Source organism: Lithobates pipiens, unplaced genomic scaffold (assembly GCF_037356315.1).
Source record: "Lithobates pipiens isolate NorthernLeopardFrog02 unplaced genomic scaffold, aLitPip1_a1.2 Scaffold_30, whole genome shotgun sequence".
Classification (NCBI taxonomy): domain Eukaryota; kingdom Metazoa; phylum Chordata; class Amphibia; order Anura; family Ranidae; genus Lithobates; species Lithobates pipiens.
Window position 1 is genome coordinate 39,144,429 of NW_027507791.1, and position 12,234 is coordinate 39,156,662.

At 40.8% G+C, this 12,234-nt stretch overlaps 1 protein-coding gene across 1 annotated transcript in view; it reads right to left on the reverse strand.

The window, feature by feature from the left end:
* Positions 1–1,877: 1,877 nt before the first annotated feature.
* Positions 1,878–12,234, reverse strand: part of LOC143942173 (Fc receptor-like B) — a 28,922-nt gene continuing 18,565 nt past the window's right edge. Inside the window, exons 7-8 of the mRNA XM_077463431.1 lie at positions 7,248–7,956; positions 1,878–3,124 (exon numbers count right to left, since the gene is read on the reverse strand). Of these exons, the coding sequence (XP_077319557.1) occupies positions 7,571–7,956 (386 nt within the window). The 3' untranslated portion in view covers positions 1,878–3,124; positions 7,248–7,570. The remainder of the gene's footprint in view (positions 3,125–7,247; positions 7,957–12,234) is intronic.

The window sequence follows — 12,234 nt, forward strand, 5'->3', positions numbered from 1 at the left end:
CTAGATTAATGTGAACCTTCCAGCCTGCATGACAAGACCATGAACACAGCTTACAATTAATGATAATAACAGCACAAGCCAAGAAATGCTCTGCTTAGATGCCTTCTGTAGCTCCTTCCTATAATGTGCAATCCACCATTACTGAGAATGGATACTAATTATTTTTATTTTATTTTTTATTTCAGTTACTTATATAGCACCATAAATTTACACAGCGCTTTACATATACATTGTACATTCACATCAGTCCCTTCCCTCAAGGAGCTTACAATCTAAGGTCCCTAACTAACAACTGTAACATGATGTACAGTATTTCTCATGGAACTAAACAGCTTATACGGTGCTCATTGGATGGTAAATACGATAGAAGAAGAAGAAGAAGAAGAAGAGGGGTCATCATACTTTGTCCACAGCAGATAAAACTATAATAAGTGTGCTTTACATCGAGCCTCTAACAGGTTCATAGTAATGAGTTATCTTATGTTGCACACAATCTAAAAGTAAAGACACCAATACTTTGATACTTACAATAAAATAATAGAATACTAAGTATTAAAAATAAAATAAAAATTCTACTTACATAGAAACACAATGGTGAGAAAGACGGACATGGTAGCCGAGACCTGAAAGTTGTGACGGTCATCCTGAGTAGAAGAAGTTATGAGTGTCTTCTCACTTCATGAATGTTATTTATGAACATTTCACCAGACTTAACACCAATTTTGTGAGAATGTAGAAAGAGGAATAATCTGTGATAGCCAATAAGATCTCAGTTCTGCCTTATGATATGCTAAACAAAACTCATATGACATTTTATGATGGGTACTGCTGGCCTTGTAACCAGGTTTACTGGTGTAACTGGATTACATGATGGTAAGGACACTTGTTTGGAGTCCTATGTTGTCATTATGGCAAGGTATGGATTCCATTCCTATCTCTCTGAATAGTAGACTCAGGTGACACCATTAGGCTCTTCTTTGGGGTAAATGTTCCAATAAGAATAGTAAACTCAGGTTACACACAAGGGGCAATCTATTGGTGATAATGTAACAATAAGAATAGAAACAATTGCTGTTTTGGGGTCGATTTACCAATAAAAATTGTACATTTAGAATACAACCTATAGGCAATCCTTTGGGGTAGATGTACTGATAAGAATTGTAAACATAGATTACTGGGGTAGATGTACCAATAGGAATAGAAACAAGCACTCTTTTGGGGGAGATATACTGATGTGATTAAATAAATACTTAATAGTATTTCCCTTCACACATCTCCCAAATGCAAGTTAGGATTTTTTACGGACTACTAATATAAAAAGGAGTTTTTACATAGGCCACCAATGTAAAGGGGATTTACACTTACCACTAATGTAATAGGGGCATTGATAGTGACCACCAATGTTACATAGTTAATTAGTAGGTGAGGTTGAAAATAGACACAAGTCCATCAAGTCCAACCTATGTGTGTTTAATTATATGTCAGTATTATTGATGTTAGGCATTTACATATCAATGCCTTCTCAATTTACATATTAATGCCTGTTATTTAAATGTGAATGCTGATATTGTCTGCACATGAGTCATCTGTACACTGCAATAGGGCAGAGCTGGGCAGCATAAGTGACAGCACTTCACACTGAGATATCCAGACACAGCACGGGATTAAGACTTCACAGGACAAGGGAATGTAAACCAGGGCAGTTGGAAAGTATGGGGCAACTGATTCAGGCCCCACAACAATGTCTTTGCCCAGGGCAGCTGCCCCTTTTGTCCGACTTAAAGACAGCCCTGCATGACTATACATCACTTTAATGTCCTTCTCCCCACCTCAAGTAAACAACAGGAGGCAACTTCTTCTTTGAACAAGAACTCAGTTTACTGGATTGATTTAGAGAATACAGTTAAGGTTGCACATTTTTACAGAATAATTCCTTTACATAAATGATTTCACTTTACATTACATTCGACTGTACTTTGATTTGGCTGTGCTGTTTCTATAGTGGTGCTGTCCATACCTTAAAATTAGGAAACTTCTGATATATAAAATACATTTACATGGGTGCCCAAAAACAGGTCATATGAAAGTTTGATGCTGCCAGTAGAACGGTTTACATAATACACAGATCCTCACTGTATGATTCTGGTCTTCCACACCAAACTGCACCACCAGGCCGGCTCCCCTTGTATATATAGGCCCTGAAGAAGGGAGGTACCACACACATAGAGGGGAAGACATATCATACAAATACATTAACCCTTGCATGCGCCAACCAGAAACTTAAAAAGCATAATACAGTAACAGGCATAACATAATATAATGTAGGTACAAGGCTACAAGCTTTTTATAAAAAGAGGTAAGAAGATTGGAGAAACATGAAAATTAGCCAACAATGTTATCTTCTGGCTAAAAATAAGAATATAAAACGTTAACATATAATAATACTATATTAACTGACAATTAATAAAACAAGATAATAGGGTTGATTTACTAAAACTAGAAAGTTCAAAATCTGGAGCAGCTTCCTGTTTTTTTTACAAAGTTTAATTGAACAATCTGAAGTTAGAATCTGATTGGCTACCATGGACAACTGCACCAGATTTTGTACTCCCCAGTTTTAGTAAATCTGCACCAATATATACAAAACCCACTTCATATCTTCTTTAGTTTTCAGAACTTAGAATAAACAACGTGATCAATAAAGTGTGACATTTGTGCTTTTCTTTGAGTCTTTTCTCCGTTTTTTTTTTTAAGAAAACATTTTATTTCCTTCCTGTTATTCTCTCCTCCATGTGTGATCTCAGTGACCACTTCTGCTTCCAACACTCACTGACACTGTATTCATTTTACAAATACATTAGTTTAATCACTCATTATTTTTTCAGATTAATCAGATTGAGTTTTTTGTCAATATAAGTTTATTTTTAAAAGATGAAGTTCCTTGGAATTCAGCCAAGACCTTTTCCATGTTCACTTAGATGTTTCATTGAGGTCCTCAGATTCCTAGATGATCTTCTTCTCTACCACTTATTGTGGAAGTAGATGAAACATACGGCAGCAGATAATACAAATCCAGAGATCACCAGGCGTATAATATTCTGCACCGTGTAATCTGAAGAGAGAACTAGAGATGGAAGTCATGTGATTTTTAGATAAGAAAAAAAATGTATTTGGGCAATTTTGAACTATTAAAAATTCTGAATGTATATAAAGGATCTGGATTAGCTTCCTTCTCATTGGACAGATGCAATAATGTTGTTTAATTCTCCAGTAATATGTTCTAACTTATTCCAATAATAGGAGGACAGGTGACACGGGAAGCAATGAAGCTGAACTGGGAGATAAGTGTGTCACTTGCTCCAGATAAGCATAAATCACAAGACTGGCTGACCAATCTTACAAATCCAATTGATCAAAAAGAAAAAAAAATGCAGCGCTAGACCTACATCTACACTAGTACAACTAAAAATCGCTGCAGCCCAGTTTTACAAGATACACCTAAACACAATAAGATAGCAAAAGAAAAAAGCCACGCACATACATAAATACTGTAAGTAAAATGAAATATAAACACCTATGAGTGATTAATTGATTACAATAGCAGTGAAAAAAAAGTTGATCTACCCCTCTAATAAATCAAACATACCATAATTTATAAAAAGAATTATAAATAACAAGTGTTAATAATGAAATTCGAAAAATCTCAGTGAAGTGATAAAAAAAAGTCCAATAAATATAGAATAGTCCAGTGAAAACTTAATAAATACCTACATTTCATAAAAATGCATGGAAAAACACACCAAGGATCGTGACCACCACCACATAAAATATGCGCTTACCAAAAGGCAAGCGATTTCATGCCCATATTAAATCTCCACAGCACCTCCTCAGACCCATCCAACCTACGCTGTATCGTGATGACGTCAGCACGTCTACCACCCAACGTACGTTTCGTCGTAAAAAGACTTATTAGAGTCCCCAAGAATAAGTCTTTTTACGACGAAACGTACGTCAGGTGGCAGACGTGCTGACGTTATCTCGATACAGCGTAGGTTGGACGGGCGATTGCATGCCAGCCGGCATTTTTTATGGGCGTTTTTACTGCTTTCTATGTAAGTGTATTTCTTTAAATTTATTAAATGTGTTATACGGAATTATGCTATGGTGAGTCTTCTTTCCATTTCCCTGGAATCCCAAGTACTGCCTTTCTGCTTCATGTGCTGCTGTTGATGGTCCCGGCCTGTTTCATTCAATAATACTGTGATCATGGTCTGAGGAGGTGCTGTGGAGATTGACTATGGGCATGAAATTGCTTACCTTTTGGTAAGCGCATATTTTATGTGGTGGTGGTCATGATCCTTGGTGTGTTTTGGTCACACAGAAGATTGAACAGTTTGTATTTTTTATTAAATTTTTTGTTTTTACACTCATATTATCACCAATTTTATATAATAATAATAATAATAATAATAATAATAATAATAATAATACCGTATATACTCGAGTATAAGCCGAGATTTTCAGCCTCTTTTTTGAGGCTGAAAGTGCCCCCTCGGCTTATACTCGAGTCACCGCTGTCTGACTGCTCGATCAGCGTATCGAGCAGACAGACAGCGGACATTCTAAAATTCAAAAGCCGCGCCTCCGCCTCCGCCTTCGCCTGTGATAGGCGGAACACTGAATTTCCCAGCAGTCAGTGTTCCGCCTATCACGGACATCCGCTCATCCTCGTACTACCGACGAGGATGAAAGGATGTCCGTGATAGGCGGAACACAGGCTGCTGGGAAATTCAGTGTTCTGCCTATCACAGGCGAAGGCGGAGGCGCGGCTTTTGAATTTTAGAATGGCCGCCGAGAAGAGCGGCGATCCTGGAAGGACGGAGGAGGCTCGGGACGGCGGCTCGGGACGGCGGCTCGGGACGGCGGCTCGGGACGGCGGCTCGGGACACAGGCTCGGGACACAGGCTCGGGACACAGGTAGGCTGGACACACACACAAGGCTGCACGGACACACACACACAGGGATGGATGGATGGATGGACACACACACACACAGGGATGGATGGATGGATGGACACACAGGGATGGATGGATGGATGGATGGACACACACAGGGATGGATGGATGGATACACACACAGGGATGGATGGACGGACACACACACAGGGATGGATGGATGGACGGACACACACACAGGGATGGACGGACACACACACAGGGATGGACGGACACACAGGGATGGACAGCCATGTCTCACCCTCGGCTTATACACGAGTCAATAATTTTTCCAGTTTTTTGGGGGGTAAATTGGGGGCCTCGGCTTATATTCGGGTCGGCCTATACTCGAGTATATACGGTAATAATAATATTATCACTAATATATATTTTTTACATTTAATTTTTATTGCTACTATTAATCTAATATTTTTTATCTTTCCATGAATTCTTATGAAATGTAGGTATTTATTACATTTTCATTGGACTATTTTTCATTTATTGGACTTTTTTATCACTTCACTGGGATTTTTCAAATTTCATTATTAACACTTATAAGTCTTTTTATAAATTATGGTATGTTTGAGGGGTAGATCAACTTTTTTTCACTACTATTGCAATCAATTGATCACTCATAGGTGTTTATATTTAATTTTATTTACAGTATTTATGTATGTGCATGGCTTTTTTCTTTCGTTATCTTACAAATCCATTTGTTGGCAAACCATTAAAAAGGTGAATTTCAACTTTAAATTTAACTGAATTTTTTACCATGAAAATCTTTTGCAATAATTTCTCTGCCCAGTATCTTCACATTATGATGGACCTCTCTTTTAGGACTCATTATTGACTCTGCCATGACATGAAGGGAAATTAAATTGGGAGAGCTTCAGTTAGGGTTCCATGTGGAATTAGTGCCCCAATTAGGGTTCCAATTAGGGTTCCAATTAGGGACTCTGGCCATTGACACTTGGCCAGTATTGAATCCTTTATGGCAGTGTTTTTACTATGTAGAACTTTTGCAATCATTTCTCTGCCCAGTGTCTTCACCTTATGGAGGTAACAATTATTATGAGCCTGAACTATTACTGGGCTGGGATCAGTGGTTAAATATAACTGTTGGTTAACGAAGAGAGAAGATACAAGTCCCCAACATCAGGGCCCTATTTGGACACAATGCTGCTGTAAGTCCATCTGAATGATGGAGAAGAAGAAGGCCTTTATTGTCATGACTTCCCTTTTACCAAACCCTACCCCTTGTATTGTGATTATTTCAGTATGAACTAATAAGCGATGAGCAAATCAGCTTGGGTTCAGTTCTCAAACAGTTCATGAATCTTGCTCGAAGTTCACAGACTTGGAAGCAAACTGTTAAAGTCTATGGATGGGAGGCAAATCTTATTATTCTGGCCATTTGTAGAGCTTTGTAGCAAGCTATTCTTAAACAGAAGGTATAGGAAGCTGGGCACTGCCATAGGGTCATGTACCAATGGCAAAAATAAATAAAATCAAATAATAATATTTAATTTGAAAAAAATATTTCTGTCCACACAGAATTATCAGCTCTCTCTAACAGCTCCAAATAAATAGACAATATGGCTGCCGTTGTGAGTTCACTCTTTTATAGACAGAGGACTAAGTAATCTATTATTTTAAATAATTGGTTCAAAGTTCAAATTTTATTTCCACAAGTGAACCCCCCCCCCCCCCCCCAAAAAAAAAAACATCCATTGTATATGACAGTTTCATAGTTAGTAAGGTTGAATAAAGACACCAGTCCATCCAGTTCAACCTGAGCAAGTGTCTACCCCTATGCCTGTACATTGCACACTCACATTGGTCCCTACTCTCAAGGAGCCCACAATCTAAGGTCCCCATTCATATACTAGGGCCAATTTTTTTGGACAGAAGCCAATTAACCTACCCCGGAGGAAACCTACGCAGACACAGGGAGAACATGCAAACTCCAGGCAGGTAGTGTCATGGTATGGGATTTGAACCAGTGACCCTTTTTACTGCTAGGTGAGAGTGCTAACCACTACACCACTGTGCCGCCCAAGTCTGGAACAAACTACAATGGACTCTCTTCAGCATTGTCTTGGTGGGCTAAAACTGCCAGTGGATCTTCTAAAGTCAGCAAGTTGTCAAAATATCTATACAGACTGGGTCTCAGGAGGTATTTATTTTCGATAAAGTGATATTAGAGACAGAACATGTACAGATCAGAGGCTAATTCAATTCTTCAAGCTCACCGTGTATCTGGATATAGAGCCCATCACTCATCTTCCTCACAGTCTGAGACGCCGTCCTCACTTCACAGGTATAATTTCCAGAATCCTCCAGCTGAGATGACGGCACTCTGTATGTATCGGATACATCGTATCCCCGCACAGTCCATCCATCTTTGTAGAAGGCAAAGTGCAGCTCTGTGCCGCCTCTGAGTGGATCCAGTCTGGTGTAACATCTCACCATCATCTCATCTCCTTCTATTACCCTGGACGGGGTCACTTTTATTTCTGCAGGAGAGAAGAGCTCTGGAAGAGGAAAGGATGACAATGATTGGTTAGTATGAGTTCTATGCCCTCAACATGTGACTGTCCGGGAATAAAGAAATGAAAAGTGTAAATAAGGCTAAAGTATCCTTGGAACAAAACCATTCTTTTAGGTTTACATCCTCACCATATATCTGGATATAGATCCCATCACTCATCTTCCTCACAGTCTGAGACCTCGTCCTCACTTCACAGGTATAATTCCCAGAATCCTCCAGCTGAGATGACGGCACTCTGTATGTATCAGATACATCGTATCCCCGCACAGTCCGTCCATCTCTGTAGAAGGCAAAGAGCAGCTCTGTGCCGCCTCTGAGCGGATCCCGTCTGGTGTCACATCTCACCGTCATCTCATCTCCTTCTATTACCCTGGCCGGGGGCACTTTTATTTTCGGAGGAGAGAAGAGCTCTGGAAGAGAAATTTGTTAGAAATGATAAATTATGGGAATACATTATTTATACTCTAAATGTTGATAATCACACAATGCTGTGCAATGGATGTAAAACTATTTCTATCCATGTTTGGCGAAGTTGACCTGTTGTATTCACCACAATAATATACGTCATTAGAGAACCCAGTAAGGAAAGCTTTGTCACAAGTCATTTATTCTAACTGTATGTATATCTGGATGGTGAGTGGTGAACCGAGACACGGGAGGAAGCCAACACAAACATACAAACTTCAATCGGTCCATCTACTGAATGATAACTGGACCCAGAGCTCCAGTGCTGCAAGGAAGTCCCCCTGTATAAAGTATTAAAGTGGTTGTAAACCCTTCCATATACCCAGTAAAGGAAATGATCTCAGGTGATACACAGAGATGAAAAAAATCCTCCTACATAAGTTGTACCTGTTTATCTGCAATCTTCTCTTCTCTACAGCTGTTCAAAGTCCCGAATTTATAAAGCTTGTAGAGCTATAAAAAAAAGGGGAGTGGAGCTGTAGATCTCTGAGAGCTGATTGGAGGGAAGGGACACACCCCCTTCACATAGGACCAGAGCAGAGGCTGTCACTCAGCATGGATCAGCACACATTGGATATTGGCAGATCTGAGAGTATTTGGGTTTTCTGCTCATACAAGAAGACCCGACCAAATGCTGGATGTGCTTTCACCAATGATAGCAAACACTATTAAACTCTATGGATGGGAAGCAAATCTTATTATTCTGGCCATTTGTAGGCCTTTTAGCAAGCTATTCTTAAACAGAAGGTATAGGAAGCTGGGCATTGCCATAGGGGTCATGTACCAATGGCAAAAATAAATAAAATAATAATATTTAATTTGAAAAAAGTATCTCTGCCCACACAGAATTATCATCTCTCTCTATCAGCTCCAACATAAATAGATAATATGGCTGCCGTTGTGAGCCCACTCTTTTATAGACAGAGATCTGAGTAATCTATTATTTTAAATAATTGGTTCTTTTATTCCTTATTTTTGGGGTGGAATCTGCCATTTTTTTGGTTTGTGATTCACAAACTTTGCAAATTCCAAGGCTTTGCCACACACCCATGGCAATGGTGAACTCGGGCCTCATTCCTAGAGCCAATGCTAGAATGTACTAATGGAGGCAACACGGGGTCTGCTTTATATTCTCAACTGAGTTTCAACTTTAAGCTCCATCAGTTGAAGTAGAGGAGAGAGAATCTTTGTGTTCCCGGACTTGTGTAGAATCATTTGATTTCTATAAACTTCCCCACATCCCCTCTCTCCAACAGTTCTCTGACTGAAGGTAGACACAGATCTCTAGAGATAGCTAAAAGATGGAGAGGAAAGGAGAATAAGGGAAGGAAAGAAAGACTAAGGGAAGGAGAATAAGGGAAGGGAAAAAACACAAGGAGAAAGAGAATAAGGGAAGGGAATAAAGACTAAGCCCTTGTACACACGATCGGAGATTCCGACGGAGCGTTTTGTTGGATATTACGACTGTGTGTGGTCTGCATCGGACTGTTTCCATTTGAATATCCGTCGGACCAAATTTTCTAACTTGCTGTATATTTTTTCTGACAAAATGCTCCGATCGGACATACTCCGATCATGTGTAGAGAATTCCGATCGGGCCAATTGCCACGCATGCTCGGATCTATTGGCTACTAGCCTGAACGTAGTCCAGTCATAATGAAATAACGCCATCACGTTCTGAACGATCGGATTTTCCGATAACTTCATCCGACCGTGTGTATACAACAGTTTCGGACAAGATCCGTCGGACAAAATCCGACGGATTTGGTTGTCAGAATCTCCAACCGTGTGTACAAGGGCTAAGGGGGAAGAATGACTAAGGGAAAGAGAATAATGGAAGGGAAAAAAGACAAAGAGAAAGAGAATAAGGGAAGAGTGACTAAAGGAAAAAGAATAACGAAAGGGAATAATGACTAAAGGAAAGAGAATAAGGGAAGGGAATAAAGATTTATGGAAAGCTTATAATGGAGGGAAGAATGACAAAGTGAAAGAGAATAAGGGAAGGGAATAACGAGTAAGGGAAAGAATAACTAAGGGAATGACAAGCATTCTTTTTTTATCTGTGAAATTTTGACAATTCAGGAGCGCATGAAGGCCATGGAGGAGAGGCAAGGTCAGGTCAGGCTATGAAGTGGGTGCAGGAGATGATCTGCCAGTATCCCAGTGTGCCAACCTGTGCTTGAGCCCCTCCCTCTGCCTGGCCCTTACCCCCACCTATTCAGGGCTCCACTGCGGTGGTCCGGAGGTGCCAGTCCAGTGCTGGTCCTCAGCCATGGTGCTGGCACTGCCTGCTGATTGGCTTCTCTACTGCTATCTCCCTCACTGACACCAGCACTGAGATAGAACACTGACACCAGCACCGCGATAGAGACTGAGCACCAGTACCATGATAGAGAGCACTGAGACCACACCAGCACTGAGATAGAGAGCACTGACACCACACCAGCACCGAGATAGAGAGAGAGCACTGCCACCAGCACCGAGATAGAGAGAGAGCACTGACACCAGCACCGTGATAGAGAGCACTGACAGCACACCTGCACCGTGATAGAGAGCACTGACACCACACCAGTACCGAGATAGAGAGCAGTGAGACCACACCTGCACTGAGATAGAGAGCACTGAGACCACACCAGCACCGAGATAGAGGGCACTGACACCACACCAGCACCATGATAGAGGACTGTGACTGTGACTCAAGCGGAGGGTATATGGTGGTGGTGGTGTTGGTGGTAGTGTCTTTGAGGGTGCACACAGCAGAGAGTGAAGAAGGTGCAGATCGAGAGGATGAGGAGGTTGCAGAAGAGTAAGGCTGAGTGAGCCACTCAACCAAGTTTGGTGCATCTTTTGACGTAATCACACGCAACTTCTGCAAATTGCCACTTTGGCTCAAGCCTGCTGCTCCTGCCCTACCCCTACCACCCCTGCGGAAGGGCCTGCCTCTTGCTCTGCCTGTCATTTTTTAAATGACCCTGTGACAAAAGTGCAGTATGTATGTGGAAGAAGGTATATAACACCCCGCTTCAATCTGTCGTTTTTGGGGGCCACTGGTCTATCACACCAGTTATAATACTTTTTTTTATTGCTTTTGTCACTCTTTGTAGTATCGCTGCTGAACCGCTCAGCAGTCACAATGCTGCACAGTGGAAATGCACTATACTATGCTTTCTATATGTGCAAGTACTTTATACATGTAATACACCACTATATACTGCACACCTATACCAGTCCTTAAAAGGACCTTTGTGGACCTAATAGTAGCTAGCTAGTAGCTAGTGATTTGCAGATTGTCCCTGTTTAGAACACCAAACTGACCCTCGGTCCCTACACTGTTAAAAGACAGCTGCAGAATCGGGCAAAATTTACATCTTTTTTTTCCCACAAATAGAGCTTTCTTTTGGTGGTATTTGATCACTCCTGCGGTTTTTATTTTTTGCGCTATAAACAAAAATAGAGCGACAATTTTGAAAAAAACACTTAATTTTTTACTTTTTGTTATAATAAATATCCCCCAAAAATATATAAAAAAAAAATTTTTTTCCCTCAGTTTAGGCCGATACGTATTCTTCTACATATTTTTGGTAAAAAAAAAATTGCAATAAACGATTATTGATTGGTTTGCGCAAAAGTTATAGCGTTTAAAAAATAGGGGATAGTTTATGGCATTTTGATTAATATTTTTTTTTTACTAGTAATGGCAGAGATCAGTGATTTTTATTATGACTGCGACATTATGTCGGACATATCGGACATTTTTGACACATTTTTGGGACCATTGTCCTTTACACAGCAATCAGTGCTATATAAATGCAGTGATTACTGTGTAAATGACACTGGCAGTTAAGGGGTTAACCAGTGGGTGGCAGTGTAGGGGTTAAGTGTTCCTAGGGGTGTGTTACTAACTGTTGGGGGCTGGGCTTTCATTTAGTGAACACTGATCTCTGCTCCAATCATATGGAGCAGAGATCAGCGTCACTAGTTGCTAAGCAGAACGGGGAGATGCTGTTTACAATGGCATCTCTCCTTTCAGCCACCCCGTGAGACGATTGCGGGTATCCCCGCGGCAATTGAGTTTGCGGGACCCGCGACCGGACTCGCGGGGGTCCCGACCAGCATGCGAGCGCACCGCCAGCGGTGCGCTTACAATGGCAGGGCGGCAGTAGAGATTGTACATACCTGTACGCCAATATGCCTGCCCATTCTGCCGACGTACATTGGCGTGC